The sequence below is a fragment of the Leuciscus leuciscus genome, assembly GCF_965113295.1.
Source record: "Leuciscus leuciscus genome assembly, chromosome: 25".
Lineage (NCBI taxonomy): Eukaryota > Metazoa > Chordata > Actinopteri > Cypriniformes > Leuciscidae > Leuciscus > Leuciscus leuciscus.
Window position 1 is genome coordinate 32591072 of NC_138724.1, and position 21968 is coordinate 32613039.

The 21968-nt window shown below is 42.8% G+C and overlaps 3 protein-coding genes across 15 annotated transcripts in view; 2 read left to right on the forward strand and 1 right to left on the reverse strand.

Moving 5' to 3' along the window:
• Positions 1-1845, reverse strand: part of LOC309490990 (cingulin-like protein 1) — a 32803-nt gene extending 30958 nt beyond the window's left edge. For 4 of the 12 annotated variants that reach the window (XM_082160353.1, XM_082160343.1, XM_082160346.1 and 1 more), the window contains exon 1: positions 692-1615. In XM_082160353.1, the coding sequence (XP_082016479.1) occupies positions 692-1600 (909 nt within the window). In that variant the 5' untranslated portion in view covers positions 1601-1615. Of the gene's footprint in view, positions 1-691 lie in introns of all 12 variants that reach the window. The other 8 variants (XM_082160351.1, XM_082160344.1, XM_082160347.1 and 5 more) reach the window with 8 other exon arrangements.
• The window catches only part of pclaf (PCNA clamp associated factor), a 42431-nt gene extending 31122 nt beyond the window's left edge, over positions 1-11309 (forward strand). The window contains exons 2-6 of the mRNA XM_082160366.1: positions 9748-9801; positions 10451-10537; positions 10761-10938; positions 11018-11086; positions 11172-11309. Coding sequence (XP_082016492.1) covers positions 9756-9801; positions 10451-10537; positions 10761-10938; positions 11018-11086; positions 11172-11208 — 417 coding nt within the window. The 5' untranslated portion in view covers positions 9748-9755 and the 3' untranslated portion in view covers positions 11209-11309. The remainder of the gene's footprint in view (positions 1-9747; positions 9802-10450; positions 10538-10760; positions 10939-11017; positions 11087-11171) is intronic.
• Positions 11310-14665: 3356 nt separating this feature from the next.
• Positions 14666-20021, forward strand: LOC309490997 (small ribosomal subunit protein eS17). Of its 2 annotated transcripts, none has more exons than XM_082160365.1 (5): positions 14666-14773; positions 15254-15405; positions 15492-15597; positions 17115-17180; positions 19343-20021. In XM_082160365.1, exons 1-5 carry the CDS (start codon positions 14771-14773, stop codon positions 19418-19420), a joined length of 405 nt encoding a protein of 134 aa, XP_082016491.1. In that variant the 5' UTR covers positions 14666-14770; the 3' UTR covers positions 19421-20021. The 2 variants fall into 2 exon arrangements, with proteins under 2 accessions (XP_082016491.1, XP_082016490.1); XM_082160364.1 differs by lacking the exon at positions 14666-14773 and adding an exon at positions 14780-15045.
• The last annotated feature ends 1947 nt before the right edge of the window (positions 20022-21968 follow it).

Sequence of the window (21968 nt, forward strand, 5' to 3'; positions counted from 1 at the left end):
ACAAACACAGACAGACACACACACACAGACACACACACACACACACACACAGACACAGACACACACACACAGACACAAACACACACAGACACAAACACACACAGACACACACACAGACACACACACACAGACACACACACACAGACACACACACAGACACATAGACACACACACAGACACAAACACACACACACACACACACACACACACACACACACACACACACACACACACACACACACACACAGACACACACAGACACACACACACACACACACACACACACACACACACACACACACACACAGACACATAGACACACACACAGACACAAACACACACAGACACACACACAGACACACACACACAGACACACACACAGACACACACACAGACACAGACACAGACACACACACACAAACACAGACAGACACACACAGACACACACACAGACACAAACACACACAGACACACACACACAGACACACAGACACACACAGACACAAACACAGACACAAACACAGACAGACACACACACACACACACACACACACAGACACACACACACACAGATACACACTCTCTCACACACAGATACACACACACACACAGGACCATCACACAAAAGACTCGTTCCACTGAATCACACACATTCAGAGAGCAACTCATTTGAACAGTTTGTTGTCTCTACCTGAGCCGTTCTCTCCATCTCTTCTTTGACCTCTGACCATGCAGATGTAGAGCCGACCCCTGTGACCTCTGTGACCCCTGCAGATGTAGAGCTGACCCCTGTGACCTCTGTGACCCCTGCAGATGTAGAGCCAACCCCTGTGACCTCTGTGACCCCTGTGACCCCTGCAGATGTAGAGCTGACCCCTGTGACCTCTGTGACCCCTGCAGATGTAGAGCTGACCCCTGTGACCTCTGTGACCCCTGTGACCCCTGCAGATGTAGAGCTGACCCCTGTGACCTCTGTGACCCCTGCAGATGTAGAGCTGACCCCTGTGACCACTGCAGCCGGAGTCCCTGAGCGTGTGGATCTGGTCTCCAGGCTCCTGGAGCGCCTCTTCTCCTCGGGAGTGGTTCTGCTGTGGTGACGGGCTCTCCCGAGCCGAGGGGATCCGCTGGGGTTCTGCTCCTGAGGGACACACACCCTGCTGATGATGTGTGACGGCCGGCAGGGAACGCTCTCCACCACCGGTCCAGGGAATCCTGCTCCCGGCACCGGGATCCGGGCTCTCTTCACCACCACGGGCGAGTTTGGGCTGCTGGACCAGCGGAGGGTCTCCGGGTTCCTCTGGTTCTGCTGAGCCCACGGGTGCCGGAAGGATCTCAGGGATCTGGAATTATCCGGTGGAGTTTGAGTGCTGGAAGCCCCGCCGCTCATACTGGACACACACTCCTGCTGCCACACACTCCTAGACACACACTCCTGCTGCCACGGCTCCATCGGGAACACGTCAGGATAATCCGGAGAGTCCGGGTTCCTCTGGGTGTTCAGAACCACACACGGCCGGCCGGAGACGCCCTGAACCCGCACCCTCACCCCGAACCAGCCCGAGTCTCCATCAGCCTGAGCAGAGCGTCTGATGGACTCCATCTGCACACACACACACACACAAAACTCAAGCCACCTTAATTTATATAGTGCTTTTAACAAAATATATTGTTTAAAAACAGCTCTACAGGGATAATAGGAAATGAAAGTAACAGAGATTGTTTAGGCTTTACAGCAGATCTAGAATAAAGTTATTGTCCAGATAAAGTTAGTTTTGATTGATTCACTTCCGTTGCAAAGATCATTAGTTATTAACTTAGGGGCCGCTAACACGACTCTAACAGAAAACCCTCAACGTACTCCGGACGTTCATTCGCTCAATAACAGTGTTTGGAGCTCGAGAACGCAAACCTTGAAACAGGTTCCAAGGTGCAAGCGGTGAATAATTTTGAAAAACATAATCATCTCCGTGTAAAATTCAAATACGTGAAGTCGATACCAGAAGGTCGATTTTGATATTCTAACTGGCTGGAATTTTTAGATCACAATAGACGTGAAGGACTATAATGCGTTAAGAGCTCGCTCAAGTACTGCGGAGCTAAACCATTTAATGCTTTGTAAGTAATCAGCAATATTATAAAATGTATACGATGTTTAATAGGGAGCCAGTGCAGTGTTGACAGAACCGGGCTAATATGGTCATACTTCCTGGTTCTGGTAAGAACTCGAGCTGCTGCGTTTTGGACCAGCTGTAGTTTGTTTATTAAGCGTGCAGGGCAACCACCCAGTAGAGCATTACAATAATCTAGCCTTGAGGTCATGAACGCATGAACTAACTGTTCTGCATTTGTCAATGAGAGCATAAGCGTAATTTAGATATATTTTTAAGATGGAAAAATGCGGTTTTACAGATACTAGACACGTGACTTTCAGATGAAAGATTGGTATCAAAGAGCACACACACACACACACACACACACACACACACACAGGTTCCTAACCGACGACGAAGACTTGACTTGAGTAAAGTAGTAGGAAATTACCAGTCATCCAGTTTTTTTATATCAGCCATGCATTCTGTTAATTTTGTGAATTGGTAAGTGTCGTCAGGGCGTGAAGAAATATAGAGCTGAGTATCATCAGCATAACAGTGAAAACTAATGCCATGCTTCCTAATGATATCTCCTAATGGTAGCATGTTCAGAGTGAACAGCAGCGATCCTAGTACTGAGCCTTGTGGTACGCCATACTGAACTTGTGATTGATCGATGAGACATCTCTTCATTTACTGCTACAAACTGATAACGGTCAGATAAATATGAATTAAACCATGCTAGTGCAATTCCACTAATGCCAACATAATTTTCGAGTCTATTTAAAAGAATGTTGTGGTCGATAGTGTCAAATGCAGCACTAAGATCGAGTAACACTAATAGAGAGATACAACCACGATCGGGTGATAAGAGTAATTCATTGGTGACTCTAATGAGAGCTGTCTCAGTACTATGGTACGGTCTAAATCCTGACTGGAAATCCTCACATATATCATTTCTTTCTAAAAAGGAACACAGTTGTGAGGATACTGTTTTCTAGTATCTTTGACAGTAAAGGAAGATTCGAGATCGGCCTGTAATTGACTAATTCTGTAGGATTAAGTTGCGGCTTTTTAACAAGAGGTTTAATCATAGCCAGCTTAAAGGTTTTTGGGACGTATCCTAGAGACAAAGATGAATTAATGATATTAAGAAGAGGATCTGTGACCTCTGGAAGCATCTCTTTCAGTAGCTTAGTCAGTATAGGGTCTAACATACATGTTTTTATCAACACACACACACACACACACACACACACACACACACACACACACACACACACACACACCATCAATGAGCTCTCAGTACAGACTGAACAACAGACTGACTCTGACATCAGCAGCAGGAACAATAGAGTTTACAGCAGAGAGAGTGATGACAACACACACTTACACACTCACACTAACCCGACCCCTGAAACTACCCATCACACAAAACTTTCTACATTTTTACATTCTCAAAAAAAATAAAAAAATAATAATAATAATTCTGTATGATTTTATAAGTTTGTGTACCCATGGGAGCCGCTGGCTGGACCCTCAGGTGATCTCAGGTTTTATTATCCTTGTGGGGACATTTGGTCAATGTAATGTAAACCTGTACACACTCTCCCTCACACACACACACACACACACACACACACACACACACACACACATATACATACACACACACTCTCTCTCTCTCTCTCTCTCACTCACACAGTGCAATAACTTATAATCTGTCATAAAATGGCATATTCATACGGAGGACCTAAAGGGACATGGGGATGGGAAAATGTTTCAGTGATTCTGCGCGCTGTCAGAAAACTTCAGAGTTCTTCGCGCTCGAGCGCAGTTTCTGTGGGAACGCAACACTTCCCTGAGAGAGGCAGTGTAAAATACATCACCATGTCCGCATATTCACAACCTTTACATTCAATACATTATTTTTAAATCAATGACACATCTATCACTCTTTCTGATAAAGATGTATCGAATAAGACAAACAATATCGTTTCAGCTTACTGTATATCAATTAATCACAGCATTTCTGATACAGGTGTGATAAAGGTTTGTTAGAATGGTCAGTTTACACTGATAAAACATCAGTTCTTGTAAAGACAATAAATAACGGCAGTAGATTAAAGTGAGAAGAACAGGATCTTACCGCTTCAGCTTCACTCTCTCTCACACACACACACACACACACACACACACACACACACACACACACATACACTCTCTTCAGCTCAGCGATCGTAGCGTCAGAAGCCACGCCCCCGGGCTCTGATTGGACAGGAGTCGCGATGACCCCGCCCCTGAACCTCTGGGGACCCGCCCACACCCTGAACAGATGAATTTGATTAAGGACAGTTTTCTTTTCAGCCCAGAAACAGCTTTTAAAATATGAATATGATACTTTGCAAATAACTGGGATTCCTTTCTTTGGAAAACAGACAGACACCACAGTTTAAATCAATTATCTAATAAACTTTATTTTAAAACATTTGCTACATCTGATTAATGTATTAATGTGTCATTGGTCATAAAAACAGGTATAAAACACAGTCTTTGTTTGTGTGTGCGTGTGTGTGTGTGTGTGTGTGTGTGTGTGTGTGTGTGTGTGTGTGTGTGTGAACCTCAGCTTTAATATGCAGGACGTGTTGTGCTGTATAGCCGTATGACACTGATCGGAGTTTCTCAATAGATGATGAGACTGAACAGAACAAGGCTTGTCCACACTAACACGCTTTCGTTAAACGCATCTTCTTCTCTCGTGTTGTCGTCCGTCACACTGAGACGCCTTTATTAATGAACACTAAACTTTTTGAAAACGCTCTCCAAAGTGGATACAGTAGTGTGTAGTGTGTAGTGTAGTGTAGTGTGTAGTGTAGTGTAGTAGTGTGTAGTGTAGTGTAGTGTGTAGTGTAGTGTGTAGTGTAGTGTAGTGTGTAGTGTAGTGTAGTGTAGTGTAGTGTAGTGTGTAGTGTAATGTGTAGTGTAGTGTGTAGTGTAGTGTAGTGTGTAGTGTAATGTAGTGTGTAGTGTAGTGTAGTGTAGTGTAATGTAGTGTGTAGTGTAGTGTGTAGTGCAGTGTAGTGTAGTGTGTAGTGTAGTGTGTAGTGTAGTGTGAAGTGTAGTGTAGTGTGTAGTGTAATGTAGTGTGTAGTGTAGTGTAGTGTAGTGTGTAGTGTAGTGTAGTGTGTAGTGTAGTGTGTAGTGTGTAGTGTAGTGTAGTGTGTAGTGTAGTGTAGTGTAGTGTGTAGTGTAGTGTAGTAGTGTAGTGTGTAGTGTAGTGTAGTGTAGTGTGTAGTGTAGTGTGTAGTGTAATGTAGTGTGTAGTGTAGTGTAGTGTGTAGTGTAGTGTGTAGTGTAGTGTAGTGTAGTGTGAAGTGTAATGTAGTGTGTAGTGTAGTGTAGTGTGTAGTGTAGTGTGTAATGTAGTGTGTAGTGTAGTGTGTAGTGCAGTGTAGTGTGTAGTGTAGTGTAGTGTGAAGTGTAATGTAGTGTGTAGTGTAGTGTAGTGTGTAGTGTAGTGTGTAGTGTAATGTAGTGTGTAGTGTAGTGTGTAGTGCAGTGTAGTGTGTAGTGTGGTGTGTAGTGTGAAGTGTAGTGTAGTGTGTAGTGTAATGTAGTGTGTAGTGTAGTGTGTAGTGCAGTGTAGTGTGTAGTGTAGTAGTGTAGTGCAGTGTAGTGCAGTGTAGTGTGTACTGTAGTGTGGTGTGTAGTGTGGTGTGTAGTGCAGTGTAGTGCAGTGTAGTGTGTACTGTAGTGTGGTGTGTAGTGTGGTGTGTAGTGCAGTGTAGTGTAGTGTAGTGTGTAGTGTAGTGTGTAGTGCAGTGTAGTGTGGTGTGTAGTGTGAAGTGTAGTGTAGTGTAGTGTGTAGTGTGGTGTGTAGTGTGGTGTGTAGTGTGAAGTGTAGTGTAGTGTAGTGTGTAGTGCAGTGTAGTGTGTAGTGCAGTGTAGTGTGTAGTGTAGTGTGTAGTGTAGTGTGTAGTGTAGTGTAGTGTGTAGTGTAATGTAGTGTGTAGTGTAGTGTAGTGTAGTGTAGTGTGTAGTGTAGTGTAGTGTGTAGTGTGTAGTGTAGTGTAGTGTGTAGTGTAATGTAGTGTGTAGTGTAGTGTGTAGTGCAGTGTAGTGTGTAGTGTAGTGTAGTGTGAAGTGTAATGTAGTGTGTAGTGTAGTGTGTAGTGTAGTGTAGTGTGTAATGTAGTGTGTAGTGTAGTGTGTAGTGCAGTGTAGTGTGTAGTGTAGTGTAGTGTAGTGTGAAGTGTAATGTAGTGTGTAGTGTAGTGTAGTGTGTAATGTAGTGTGTAGTGTAGTGTGTAGTGTAGTGTAGTGTGTAGTGTAGTGTGTAGTGTAATGTAGTGTGTAGTGTAGTGTGTAGTGTGGTGTGTAGTGTGAAGTGTAGTGTAGTGTGTAGTGTAATGTAGTGTGTAGTGTAGTGTGTAGTGCAGTGTAGTGTGTAGTGTAGTGTGTAGTGCAGTGTAGTGTAGTGTGTACTGTAGTGTGGTGTGTAGTGTGGTGTGTAGTGCAGTGTAGTGCAGTGTAGTGTGTAGTGTGAAGTGTAGTGTAGTGTAGTGTGTAGTGTAGTGTACGCACACATTCTTGTACATCTATCTTTATGAGGACATTCATTGACACAATGCAATGTCTAGCCGCTTACTCTAACCTATGACTCTAACCTTACCCATCACAACTAAGTGCCTAACCCGACCCCTGACCCTAAACCGACCCTTGACCTCATCATAACCTTATCCCTGAAACCAAGTCTTGACCCTCAAACAGGCCTTTAAAGGCTCTCAGAAACTGAGGACCGGCCAACATGTCCTCACTTTACTCTCTTTGTCCTCACTCCACTGGTCTGAAACGCAAACTGGTCCTCACAAAGATAGTTGTACAAGTACACACACACACACACACACACACACACACACACACACGCACACACACACACACACACACACACAGTGAGATCTGAGAGATCAACAGATCCTGGGAAACGCTTACAGACAACGTAACGAACAGGTTTATCCAGGTGTGTGTGTGTGTAGTAAACACTGAGCTGCAGAACATCAGCACAAGATCAGCAGAAACACGAGGAGATGATCAGATGAACACACACACACACACACACACGATATTTTTTTATTTTTTATTGATAGCAACATTGGGTACAAACGTGTAAAACCATCAATATACAATCAAACATTTATACAGACATACCATACCAGAGACAAAGAATAAAACAAAGAAAAAGAAAAAAAAGAAAAAGAAAAAAACATACATACATACATACTAAATAGAGGTGGAAAAATAAGAATATTAAGAGGATTCGGGAAATAGGTCATAATATTTACACAAAAGTTTTCCATTTTTCTTGTTCTTTACAAGCTTGTGTGATTTAAGAAGCATATTAAGTTCCAAAATATAATGTTTAAAACATAAGGAAGACTTATTAAATTTCTGCTTGTGTATAAAGAACTTAGCATATAAGATTATACAATTTAATACAAACTCCAGGGTGCCATCTTGTGGGAAACAAAAGTAACAGATAATATCTTTCAGGGTGAATGAGTGAGTTATATTTTGAGATTGGAGAAAGTGAGTACCCAAATCTTCCCAAAACCTTTTGGTAACTGGACAATTAAAAAATAAATGAGGAATGGTTTCAGTGTCCTGTTTACAAAAGCTGCAGCATGTGTCAATGTCTAGAAACTTAGCAACAAAACAATTTGTAGGGTAAATGTTATGTAAAATTTTAAAGTGGACCTCTTTAGCTTTATTAGAGATACAGTATTTGTGAGGAATCAACCATGTTTTTTTCCAATTTATTTCACTTATTAAGGAATTCCAATAAAACATCCCCCTTGGAGCAATGGAGTTACTCTTTTGCAAATGTCGGCGAATATGCTTATTGTTACATTTTTTATCAGACAGTTCTACACCATCCAACATAAGTGAAAGCTGTCTGATATCTTTGTTCCCATAGCTCAGATGATTTTTAATTAATTGTCTGATTCCGATGGGGATGGCATCAGAGATAGATTTAAAATCTTTAAAAGGTATTGGGAAATCATGAGCTTCCATAAAGTGTTCATAAGAGAGCATGGTGCCAGAATCATCAAATAAGCAGAGTACATGGTTAATTCCTCTATCGAACCACTTAGGGAAGAATACTGATTTATTCCTAATAAGAATGTCCCTGTTGCTCCAAAGGAGAGATTTGTGTGGTGAGAAGTTGTGATTGAAGGATAATTTCCAGGCCAAGAGGGACTGTTGATGGAAGTTGGACAGTTTGATAGGTAGTTTATTTGGTAGAAAATTACACTTTAGAAGAAACGAGAGCCCACCCAGCTTATTACAAATAAAGTTCGGAATAAAGAAAAAAATAGAATCAGGATTTCGAATGCACCTTTTTAACCAATTAATTTTGAATGTGTTGACCACATCTATAAAATCCAAAATCTCTAGACCTCCCTTTTCTTTAGGGTTAGAGAGAACATTCTTTTTAAGCCTATGAGACTTGTTCTTCCAAATGAAATAAAAAAAAGTCTTGTTGACTTGATTAGCAATTGAGTCCTTTACAAATAGAGACAAGGAAGGGTAAACAAAGCGAGAAAGGCCTTCTGCTTTGGAGAGTAATACTCTACCTAAGACGGACAAGTCTCTTTGTAGCCAGCAGTTGAATATTAATTTGGTTTTCTGTATCCTATTCGAAAAATGTAAGTTCTGTCTAACTATAATATTTTTACATACATGTATACCTAAATATTTTACATTCTGTTTAACTGGAATGTTATCAATAGCAGAGTCACTACAACAATGAAGTGGCAACAGCTCACACTTGGATCGATTAAGCCTTAAACCAGCATACTTGCCAACCTTGAGACCTCAGAATTGGGGGGGGGGGGGGGGGGGGGGGGGGTGAAAGATATGAATAAAGTTAATTCGGCCAGCGCTCATACCTGTGTTTACATCCTGTTTTCGGTTGAAGTCCAAAGTAGTCGATTGTCGAGTTCACGCGCATATGTTTAGTTACCTATGATCACGCGCGTGAACTCGACAATCGACTACTTTGGACTTCAACCGAAAACAGGATGTAAACACAGGTATGAGCGCTGGCCGAATTAACTTCATTTTAACGGATGGTGTAGCAATATTGTTGTCCAGGTGGAAATCGGGAGAAATTCGGGAGAAAGGTCGGTCCGGGAGATTTTCGGGAGGGGCTTTGAAATTCGGGAGTCTCCCGGAAAAATCGGGAGGGTTGGCATAGACGCAGAAGAGAATTTCTCCACCAGTTCAAAGACAATGCTCAACTGGTCCTTGTTGTTAAAAAAAATGGTGGTGTCGTCCGCCAGCTGTGAGATCTTTATTTCTTTTCCAAAAATCTTTATTCCTTCAAAATGTACTTCCTTTACTAAGACACACACACACGATAATTTTTCCTCTGTTTCCATGCGTGACGTATGCAGTGAAGCAGGTTACCATGGTAACTTTTTTTGTAAGGCTGTTCGCCTGTCCTTTAAAATGGGAGTGGCGTAATCTGCAGTCACGAGCCCCAGTTTCCTGGCCAGCCATTGGCTGACGGCCCGCGACGTCATGAGATTCGGCTCCTCTTTTAAAAAGAAGGCGGGAATCGAGGACTTTATTTCATCGGTTCAGCTGAAGTGAACGAGCGCGATGGTGCGAACTAAAGCGGATAGTGTTCCCGGAACATACAGGAAAGGTGAGAAACGCCAAACTAACCAGTTAATATGAGTCAGACTGATCTAACCTGCGGCAGTTACGGCATCCTGCGGTGCAATGGGGACGTTCGTATTAATCGTACTATTGGTGTTGTTATTGCTATTATCAATTATGTTGTGGCATTTATTTTTCTATCTATGTTCATGTATAGATGAAGATGAGTAACTGTTTATCTTTCATCTCCCGCCAAAAGCGTGACTTCATCAGCTGCACTGGTGTCGTGTCCCAGAGAAACCGCGCTTTTATTCGCTTATCGACGATATTCATCTGAACATGATTGAGCGCGAAGCTGTTTCTGTCGTCGAGCTAGATCTGCGTTAGGCGGTGCTTCACCAGATGTTAGTGTTCATATTGGCGATATAAGTTATTAAATTAGTGTTTTCATAGATCGAATGATCTCACTGTTATTGTTTCTTCATTAGAAGCGAATGTTAATGAAAGCTTGTGTGTCTAATAGAGTTTATCGGTGACAGAATGAAATGGCGCCACTTTCACCTTCATCCGCGTCGCGTCACAAAGAGACGCCGAGAATCCCCGCGAGCGGACGTGACGTCATCCTGGATGTTTGGCTGGTGTTGTGCAGGATTTATTAAATGTGATTTGCTAATTTTGTGTGTTTTTGTGTTTAGCTGTTGCAGCTTCCGCGCCCCGGAAGTCCCTCGGCGCGTCCGGATCCATGAACGCGCAGAGCGGAGGCGCGCAGTCGGGCACGCCTGGTGAGTGAGTGAGTGCGCGCGCGTGTAAACACACACACACACACATTCTCGGAGGATTATTTTTTATATTATTTATTTATTTTAAACTTAATGCTAAAAGGTACTTTTTGAAATTATTTTTATAAAAAAATGACACAGATGCTGTTTTCAGTGGATGTGTTTCTGTGAGCAGTGCTGGTTCAGATGATCTCATGCGTGTGTGTGTGTGTGTGTGTGTCCTCAGCCAAGAGCAAGTATGCGGGCGGGAACCCCGTGTGCCCCAGGCCCACCCCCACATGGCAGAAGGGCATCGGGGATTTCTTCGGCGGTCCCGGCCGGAAGCCCGAGAAGGAGAACCTTCATCCCACTGATGAAGATGAAGAAGAGGAGGCGGGCGGCAGCAGCACTAAAGCCCACAGGAAGTGAGTGAGGAACTTCCTGTCTCTTCTGATCTGTGTGTTACATGTTTTACTGTCGCTGATCTGTGATTCTGTGTTCCAGATCCAGACCCATCATTGATGAAGATGATGAAGAGGCGGGCGGCAGTGGCGTCACGAAAGCCCCCAGGAAGTGAGTGAGGCACTTCCTGTCTGTGTGTTACACTGCCACTGATCCGTGTCTCTGTGTTCCACTGATCCGTGTCTCTGTGTTCCAGATCCAGACCCATCATTGATGATGAAGAGGAGGAATGATCCCATGATTCTCATGACAGTTTTTAGTGTACATCTGTAAATACTTTTATTGGGATGGTGGTTCATGTTGTACAGAAGTTTAATAAAGTGAGTTTTTCAGAGTTTGTGCGTGTCTCCAGTGACTGAGTGCGATAGATCCCATAAACCACTGATCACTGTGAGCAGATCCTCCAATCAGACACGAGCTGAGATGATCCTCCAATCAGACACGAGCGGAGATGATGATCCTCCAATCAGACACGAGCTGAGATGATCCTCCAATCAGATGTGAGATGATGTTTCTGAGCTGTAATGTAATTAAGAGGCAGGGATGCAAACAGTGCGCTTTTCGGCGCCTCCCGCTTTTTTCACATCAGTTTGGGTGACTTGGGTCTGAGAGCGTCTGATTATAATTTCACAAAGTCATCTGAAGCCATTCCACAGCTTAATGTGTGGGACAGAAGTCTATTTACATCATTAAATTAAAGTTTACAGAAACTCGTTTTCCCTCATCTGCGGCTGTCAATCATTGTCCATTCAGTATACAAACAGCGCGGGCGCCTCGTCCGGTTACAGCAGGGTGCACGGGAAAACTCTCCAATATGATATATTCACATTATAATGTGAACTTTTAAATGCGCACTTGTGTAGCGCTGCACACTGAGACTCCATGTTGCTTTGAGCACATCATTCTGCACCCGCGATGCGCATACGCGCTCTGTGCGCTCTGTTTTGAAGCGTTTCATATTATCATGGTTTTGCGCACTGAAAGATTATTAAAAGCCTATATTTTTTTTTATACCTAGCCTGCACAATACATTTAAAATAAGCATCATTTAATTGTATATTATTTCTGTGTAGTGTAGGCTATATAAATATATACACTTCTGAATTCTTGACATTCATATATAAATATAAAATTGTGAAATGTATGATTGCCTGATTGAATTTTATAAGAGTACTAATAGTAATTTGTTTTTATTAACATGTTTAGATTTTATAAAATTACTGTGCAGATTTTCTCAAGAATTACTTTATGCTGCTGATTTATACACTCACTAAGTTTAATAAAAATACATTATAATACATTTATGTAATATTTAAAGGTGTTAACTGTAATCTTACACTGCAAAATGATAATTTACAAAGGATTAAATTCATCACAATTATGTAAGTATCTGGATATTTGCCGCGGGGCGAGGGATCGATAACCTCTCTCTTTTTTGACCATACATGTGTTTGCATCCCTGAAGAGGGGAAAAGAAACATTAACAAAACCTTTTTCATCATACTAGGCATAAGATTAATAATGAATGTGTACATATTGTGAATCAATCTTTAAAAAATAATTACCTAGCATTAGTACCTTCAGTAAAATAAGTTGTCTAACTAAATTATTAATAAGAAAACAGGCTAAATATGAGTCGGCCGTATGTTGACTCTCCCTGATGGATGAAAACATCCTAAAGGGGCGGGATTATGGCCAGCAATATTGTTATGTTTAAGGACATTATGAGATTAAGATCATGTCTGTCCTATGTTATGATTGTACTGTACAATTAAATACAATCGTTGCTGCAGTCTGAACACTTTACCTCAGAGCGTCCGTTAACTGAATGAATTGAGAATATCTCCTGAAAATCCGATAACATCAGCAGTTTTCCTCCACGCAGCTGATTTCTGTAAATGAATGTAAAACTAAATGTATATTGCAGCACAGGGTGAAGTCATTATATACATTAACGATGATTTGAGACAAATAAATGTACATTTAATATAAATGGCACACTGGCTCGGCAGGATTTTGATCAAGGTCCTGAGCCGTAGCTGGGCGCCGCGGACAGACGCCGACACTCATGGTGGCGACCCCCTTAACCCATCTTCATCAGGAGGAGAGAGGGATGATACCTAACTCTAACTCTAACCCTAACCCTGATGTCCTGGAATTACACTTTACAGTATTAGTATAAACCCGGTTATCCATGCTAAACACAAGTGTGTGTCAGACAGTGAAGCGCTCGACTGCTCTCCACAGTGTGTGTGTGTGTGTGTGTGTGTGTGTGTCTCATCAACGCTTCAGCTTCAGACGGATCTGATCCAGATGTGGAGGGGAACCAGATGGATCTGACCCAGATGTGGAGGGGAACCAGACGGATCTGACCCAGATGTGGAGTGGAACCAGACGGATCTGACCCAGATGTGGAGGGGAACCAGACGGATCTGACCCAGATGTGGAGGGGAACCAGACGGATCTGACCCAGATGTGGAGTGGAACCAGACGGATCTGACCCAGATGTGGAGGGGAACCAGACGGATCTGACCCAGATGTGGAGGGGAACCAGACGGATCTGACTCAGATGTGGAGTGGAACCAGACGGATCTGACCCAGATGTGGAGGGGAACCAGACGGATCTGACCCAGATGTGGAGGGGAACCAGACGGATCTGACCCAGATGTGGAGGGGAACCAGACGGATCTGACTCAGATGTGGAGGGGAACCAGACGGATCTGACCCAGATGTGGAGTGGAACCAGACGGATCTGACCCAGATGTGGAGGGGAACCAGACGGATCTGACTCAGATGTGGAGGGGAACCAGACGGATCTGACCCAGATGTGGAGGGGAACCAGACGGATCTGACTCAGATGTGGAGTGGAACCAGACGGATCTGACCCAGATGTGGAGGGGAACCAGACGGATCTGACCCAGATGTGGAGGGGAACCAGACGGATCTGACCCAGATGTGGAGGGGAACCAGACGGATCTGACTCAGATGTGGAGGGGAACCAGACGGATCTGACCCAGATGTGGAGTGGAACCAGACGGATCTGACTCAGATGTGGAGGGGAACCAGACGGATCTCACCCAGATGTGGAGGGGAACCAGACGGATCTGACTCAGATGTGGAGTGGAACCAGACGGATCTGACCCAGATGTGGAGGGGAACCAGACGGATCTGACTCAGATGTGGAGTGGAACCAGACGGATCTGACCCAGATGTGGAGTGGAACCAGACGGATCTGATCCAGATGTGAAGGGGAACACCGTCTTGTTCTGTTGATGCTGGTTACTTAGAGATGAAAGAACAGATTTATAGATTTATAACTGCACAAATATGATGTTTAGATGCACAGAATTACAGAAAAACACAAAGATTAGTACATTAATACTACAAGACGGTGCTGGTTTTATTTAACCAATAAAATTTGTTTGTAAAGCCCTTTTCACAAAACTCACTTTACAGAAAATGCCACATTATAATGTAGTAGAGTGATCTGTTATCAGAGGTGACTGTCTAAGTTAGGGAAATGTACATTGATTTAAGGCCGAAACAATGAGCTCATTGAAGTAATTCTGCAGCTTCTTTAAGGAGTTCTGTGTTTATAATGATTTACTGCGGTATTTTGGTATGAGCTGTGGATAGCGTGTGTGTTTAATAACCCGTGAGTGTGTGTGTGTGTTTATGATCTAGCTGCAGTGTCGCTTCTCCACCACTAGAGGCCAGTGAGGGGCTCTCGCGCCTGTCCGCCTCTTCCGCTTCCGGTCGCGCTCTTCTTCCTCCTCTTCCGCTCCCCGCATCATCATGGTGGGTATCCGACTGTCCTCTCTCGGTGAATCTGCTGTAATCCTCCTGCTGTTCTGCTCTGTTCATCAGTGTGAACACTCGCGCGGTGTGTAGAGACTGGGTTGCGCGCGTGTGTGTGAGTATGACGCGACGGATGAGTGTGTGCGACGGATGAAGCGCGTTAGAAGCGCGCGATCTCAGTAACGACTGCGCGTGCGTGTATTCCACTGATGAGAGCTGATCAGATCTGATACCGGCCCGTAATGCACTGCCGAGTGTGTGTGTACGTGAAGGTGCTATAGAGTGAGTGTTATTGATGGTTGGTGTTCCTGTATGTGTATGTGTATGTGTGTGTGTGTGTGTGTGTGTGTGTGTGTGTTCTGATGTTACTCTTCTTATGTGTGTGTGTGTGTGTTCCTCTTCTTCTGTGTGTGTGTTCTGATGTTACTCTTCTTCTTCTGTGGTGTGTGTTCTGATGTTCCTCTTCTTCTGTGGTGTTAGGGGCGCGTCCGGACGAAGACGGTGAAGAAGGCCGCGCGGGTCATCATAGAGAAGTACTACACCCGTCTGGGCAACGACTTCCACACCAACAAGCGTGTGTGTGAGGAGATTGCCATCATCCCCAGCAAGAAGCTGCGCAACAAGATCGCTGGGTGAGCGAGAGCAGTGCATGCTGGGAGACTGAGTCCGGGACGGTCGGGTGACAGCCCGGCGCTGATGTCACTTCCTGTCCCCCCAGGTATGTGACACACCTGATGAAGCGCATCCAGCGAGGGCCTGTGCGCGGCATCTCCATCAAACTGCAGGAGGAGGAGCGCGAGCGCAGGGACAACTACGTGCCCGAGGTGAGCCTTCCCATCATGCACTGCGGCGGTCACGTGACCTGTCTCGAAAGTGACTGTGGAGTGTCGTCTCCAGGTCATCGAAGCACAGGGAGAGAAACTGAAAGTGTTTCCCGTGTTTGCTGGACTCTGTTCCTGACAGACCCTGAATCTTTCATACAACCGCTCACTAGCGTTAGCATTAGCACCCGCTCTGCTGTTCAAACGCCACGCTAGCACCTGAAAATCTGATTCACTGATTCACAATCTGATTTACTGCAAGAGTCTCTTACGCTGTGTCCGAAACCGCTCACTGTGTAGTGTGTGGCGTTAGTGCGCTAGCTCTGCGTGGAGTGAACTCGCACGCTAACGTATCGCAGAAACGGCTTCGTCACACAGAGTGATAAAACTACTTTATCTTACATGTTACTTACTTTATGAAATATTAACAACAGTAACAGTCTTATATCTCTGTGCCAGCTTTGATTACTCTTCCTACAGATGATTAACCTATATATCTAAATCATCCACCAGATCATCATCTCTCTTACAGTTTAACGAGCTAACCCAACGCCACACATTAGTGAAACACCTGGCTGTTATAAAACACATTCAACTGAGTTAATGCCTAAATAATATAATTTGATAAAAAATATATACCTATATAATTTACTTTATTAATATCATTTAATTAAAAAATTCATCTCTATAATATTGTCTCCATATTTTAATGTTTTATTCAAGTAATGATTAATTTAAAAAAAGGTAGAGAAAACCCCAAAACTAGCATGAAATAGTTAAAGCAGAAATCAGAGAGGATTGTGGGTAAAAGTAGTGAAATATCGTTCACTCGGACTACAAAATGGCCGCCACTGATAGTGCACTATAGTGTACAGGGAGCGGTTTCAGACATAGACTTATTTTAGTTTTATTAATGTTGAGAATTAGCTTTAGCTTCTCATGTTAATGTACATGTTCTATATTTGGTGTTCATTTTCATATTAGTTTTATTTTAGTAGTTTTGTCACTTTTATTAGTGTTTATTATTATTATTATTGCTAGTTAGGTTTAATTTATTGATTTCTAGGTAAAAGGTGAACTTGTTTAATTTATTGCCAAGACAAAATTTCTATAAAAATGTATCATTTCATCAAGTTTTTCAACCAATATTTATATATTTAATTGTAGCTTAATCTCAGTTAATAAGTGTTTAATATTGTGATTGAGCGGTATTAGCTCAGTGTGGTCATGTGACGTAAAGGTGTGCTCGTGTGACGTAAAGGTGTGCTCGTGTGACGTAAAGGTGTGCTCGTGTGACGTAAAGGTGTGCTTGTGTGACGTAAAGGTGTGCTTGTGTGACGTAAAGGTGTGCTTGTGTGACGTAAAGGTGTGCTTGTGTGACGTAAAGGTGTGCTTGTGTGACGTAAAGGTGTGCTTGTGTGACGTAAAGGTGTGCTCATGTGACGTAAAGGTGTGCTTGTGTGACGTAAAGGTGTGCTCGTGTGACGTAAAGGTGTGCTCATGTGATGTGTTTCCCGCAGGTTTCGGCTCTGGATCAGGAGATCATCGAGGTCGACACCGACACCAAGGAGATGCTCAAGCTTCTGGTGAGAGTCACTCTAACCCTACCCATGATCCTCTTCGGTAGATCACGTGACCTGTCTCGAAAGTGACTGTGGAGTGTCGTCTCCAGGTCATCGAAGCACAGGGAGAGAAACTGAAAGTGTTTCCCGTGTTTGCTGGACTCTGTTCCTGACAGACCCTGAATCTTTCACACACCCCTGTCAGTCTGTGAATGCAGCGCAGTCGCCAACACTAATGCTCAACCCTAGCCGCGATTTTCTCAATGTTTCGAATTATTAAATTTTTTATAAAAAAAAAAAAACGAGTTTTTTTTTGTCATGAGTTAGGCTAGTCTGTGCGTAACTCGTGAGCGAGCTAGTCTGTGCGTACCTCGTGAGCGAGCTAGTCTGTGCGTACCTCGTGAGCGAGCTAGTCTGTGCGTACCTCGTGAGCGAGCTAGTCTGTGCGTACCTCGTGAGCGAGCTAGTCTGTGCGTACCTCGTGAGCGAGCTAGTCTGTGCGTACCTCGTGAGCGAGCTAGTCTGTGCGCACCTCGTGAGCGAGCTAGTCTGTGCGCACCTCGTGAGCGAGCTAGTCTGTGCGCACCTCGTGAGCGAGCTAGTCTGTGCGCACCTCGTGAACACACTCTTTACGCTGAAGAACTAAAGCTCAGAGGATTATCCTGTTCTCATCATTATAGTGTTTCTCACACCAGAGTCCTGCAACGGGTCGGGTACCTGCATAAAAGTGGCTAAAACGGGTGGATTGTGACATTCCTAAAATTCACGGGCGGGGACGCGGGCGGATAATGAACTCCTTGCGGGCGGGTAGCGGATGAAAATCATGTGCAATATTTGTATGTCTAAATTAGCAGCATTACACATACGCAAATATGTTTTAGTCAGGCCATCCTTAAAAATATTCTTGTTTGCCGTAACCCGACCCTGTCAATTTAGGACCGACCCAATTTTATTTGTTTCTCCCCTTTTAGTCCGACCAAGTTGCGACATTAAATGTCTCTGTACTGTAGGCTAATAGGCCTATGTGTTGTAGCACAGTCATTAAAAAACGATTTAGTTTCATATTCATTTTTAAATAAAATAATAAACTTTTTTTTTTTTTTTTTTTGTTGATTATATGAAAAGTGAAAAGCATGAATAAGATGATCCCGAATGCAGTGGGCAGACATGATTTTGACCACTTCATTAAGTTTGTTAAGCCTTTCTTTAAAGTGAATTTCGTTTTGTATTAATTGTATCTTAATTTTAATCAATGTTTCATCAACCAAATTCCGGGATTTAATAAATAAGTAAACATAGCAGGCAGGCAATATAATCAGGACACGGCCGGAGGCGCCCGCGCGTGAACTGATCGTCTCTTAAATGAACCGAAACTCATCGTATAAGCTACTTGCCTCACAGACCTGAGAAATAGAAAGCATGAAATGTCTACTTTTAAACAAAACAATTCAAAACAAAAGAAAACAGACTGTTCTCTGCTTATAATCCGTATGAAATGTGTATTTCTCTCTGGCGCGTTCACTACTGTGAAGATCGCGAGTCAGCATCGTCATCTTTGACACAGAAAACACTTGCTTATTAATAAACAATTGAAATGTCTCCTTGATATATTTGACATATTAATAATCATTACTTTTCCCAGTTCTTTGTGACAGCTTTTAGGTGCGTTATTGGCAGCGCACCCTTACATGTTACATGAACGCGTCACCTGTGTGGTTTATCACGGGTCGGGTAACGGGCCAAATATTAACGGGTCTTGGCGGGTGCGGATTTAATTTTGATATCACGGGTGACGGGTCGGATCTGGTGCTGAACTTTGCGGGTACGGGCGGGGGAGGGTCTCCAAAAATGGACCCGTGCAGGACTCTGTCTCACACTTACTGTATTTCATGATCACTGTGACTCCAGGCTTACAATCCAGGCTGATCATTTCTCCGGTGTGGAAGAATACTGCAATAACCAATCAGATCTCAGGAACCGCCCCCAATACTGCAATAACCAATCAGAAAAAGAGAAATGTTTTTTTTTTTGTGATCATGGTTTTCATGATTGCTTGTGGCCTTCACAGTCGAGTACTGTCCCTCACCTCTATCAGCTGTAGATCAGATGAACTGAGCCGGTTCTGTTCAGTTTGTGTGTAGAACCAGTTGAACAGTGATGTCACTGACCCGTTTCTGTTCCCGCAGGACTTCGGGAGCCTGTCTAATCTCCAGGTCACGCAGCCTCCGGTCGGCATGAACTTCAAGACCCCGAGAGGAGTGTGAACACCTGTGCTCATCTCGTGTGTGTGTGTGTGTGAGTGATGGGAAGGTTTAGGGGTAGGGTTAGTGTAAGGAGATAGAATATACAGTTTGTACAGTATAAAAACCATTAAGTCTATGGAGAGTACCCACAAAGATAGTAAACCAGACGTACGTGTGTGTGTGTGGGGGGGGGCATTTCCCTGAGAGGAGTGTGGACACCTGTGGACACCTGTGCTCATCTGTGTGTGTGTGTGTGTGTGTGTGTGTGTGTGTGTGTGTGTGTGTGTGTGTGTGGGTGTGGGTGTGTGTGGGTGTGTGTGTGGGTGTGTGTGTGGGTGTGTGTGTGGGTGTGGGTGTGGGTGTGGGTGGGGGGCGTTTCCCTGAGGAGTGTGGACACCTGTGCTCATCTCTGTGTGTGTGTGTGTGTGTGTCCTGATGATGGACCAGTTCTCATGTGTCAGTCTCCTGGTGTTCTTCTGTTGATGAGTCTCAGCAGAAACACACGAGGAGAATCTACTCTTTATACTAAAGTTACACTATAAACACTGAGTGGAACGAGATCAGCCTGAAACTGTACTCGAGTATTTAAAAAGTATCCTAATAAAATGAGTTTTTGAATGAAGCTGAAATCTGTGTCTGAAACTCTGAATGTCACTAATAATCTTTATGACGAGTGATTGTTTATGATTTATGAAGTCTAAAGTCTGTCTGATATCAACTCTTTGAATTCTTTATTTGTGGCAGTTTTTATTTTGTCTGCAAATATTGATGTGATTATAATTAGATTAATCAGCACATGTAATTTGATTAAAAATGAATTGACTAACAGCCTGAATTAGGGCTGGATGATTAATCGAAAAGTAATCGAAACCGAAATTCAGAGCCTGTAACCGACGTAATTTTACCAAGTCGGTTATTTCGGTTTTTTAATCCTATTAATATTTCCGCCTACTGTGTGTGTACTTTCCCCTTAAAACATATTACCGCGTGTGTAGTCACTTGACTCCGCCCCGTCCCTGAACGCGCGTCTATTTCGCTTCAAACGCTCGCTTACGCGCGTCCTATTCGCTTTGGACGCGCGAATGGATTCAAAATGTTTAAGCGTAGAACTAGACGCGAATTTGACGCTCTATTCGCGTTTGGTGTGAACGCAGCATAATGAACAGGCTGCGATGTCAAGATTGCAATGCTGGAATGTGTGTGTCAGAGAGAGAGAGAGAGGCACGGGCGCGATCGAACAGTGGAAACATAAAAACATCATTCGTCATTATAACATCAACGTCAATTTGTTCATACAGGACATCATTAAAACTGCAAAGTGTTCAGCCTACTTATATTTGTGTAAAACATTGTGCTTTTGTCAAACTGTAAACAACTGTCACCCAACCAAAATCACACACACACACTGTGTACATTTTTTAAAATCAAATTATCAAAAAGCAAAAATGATCTCATCTTTTGGACATTCATCATATTGCATTGGTTTTCATTTCTTGTCCTAAAACAGAGCACTAATCTTTTTATTTTTAAGTTACACATTCTACATTGATTAAAAAATAAAATAAAATGTTTTTAATGGTAGTATTATTTTATACAGAAATAAATTATTTATAATTCAGATGAGAAGTTAAAGTGAATTTAAATTTTAAGGAAACAAATATATTGATCTGAAATATAGCAAATTAATTTTAAATTCATTCAGGTACAATTTCCAAAAATATCTCAAGGTCTTTTGAATAAAGGGTGGCAGTCTTTCATTATCAGCTGTTGTTGTGGACTTTATACTGGAGAAGTATTTGTTCTCCATTTGAGTGAGATGTTTTTATGTGGCTAATTGTGCAAAGTGCTTCCATATATTTTATTATTAGTAGTATTAGTTCAAGAATAAAATAAAGATATCGGATTGATATCGGTATCAGCAAATAGCCAAAGCTGCGGCATCGGTATCGTATCGGAAGTGAAAAAGTGGTATCGGGACATCCCTAACTCTTTCATTAGAAAAAATAACCGTGAACGTATTTACAGTATAAGCCTTGCCAGTGACATAGGAATAAAAAAAAAAAATAATCGTTCAATAATCGTAATCGAGGTAACTTGTTTGATTAATTGCGATTATGATTTTAGCCAAAATCGTCCAGCCCTAGCCTGAATTGTTAAAATATTTACTATAATATTAATACCATTAATCCACTCCCTGGTCTACTCCTACCCAATATTTACAAAGAATTGTAACATTTTATGTTCACTTAAAGCAGTGGTATAATGACCTTACGAACTTTGAGCGTCGTAACTTTGCTGATGTTGTTTATGATCAAACAGCAACATTACACACTAACTAAAGTTAGAAAAGTGAAATCATATTTCAACCACCCCTTTAATTGTTTTCGGGTTTATGACATTGGTACACTGTACACGTGTCTAACTTCAATAGCATCTGAAGAGAAACCAGCTGTAAAGTGATCATGTGTGTGTCAGGCACGATCCTCACCTATTAGATAGTTGATATTTAATAAAATAAACAGTCAAATCATGTGTAAATATTTATATTTTTTTCAGTGTGATTATCTAA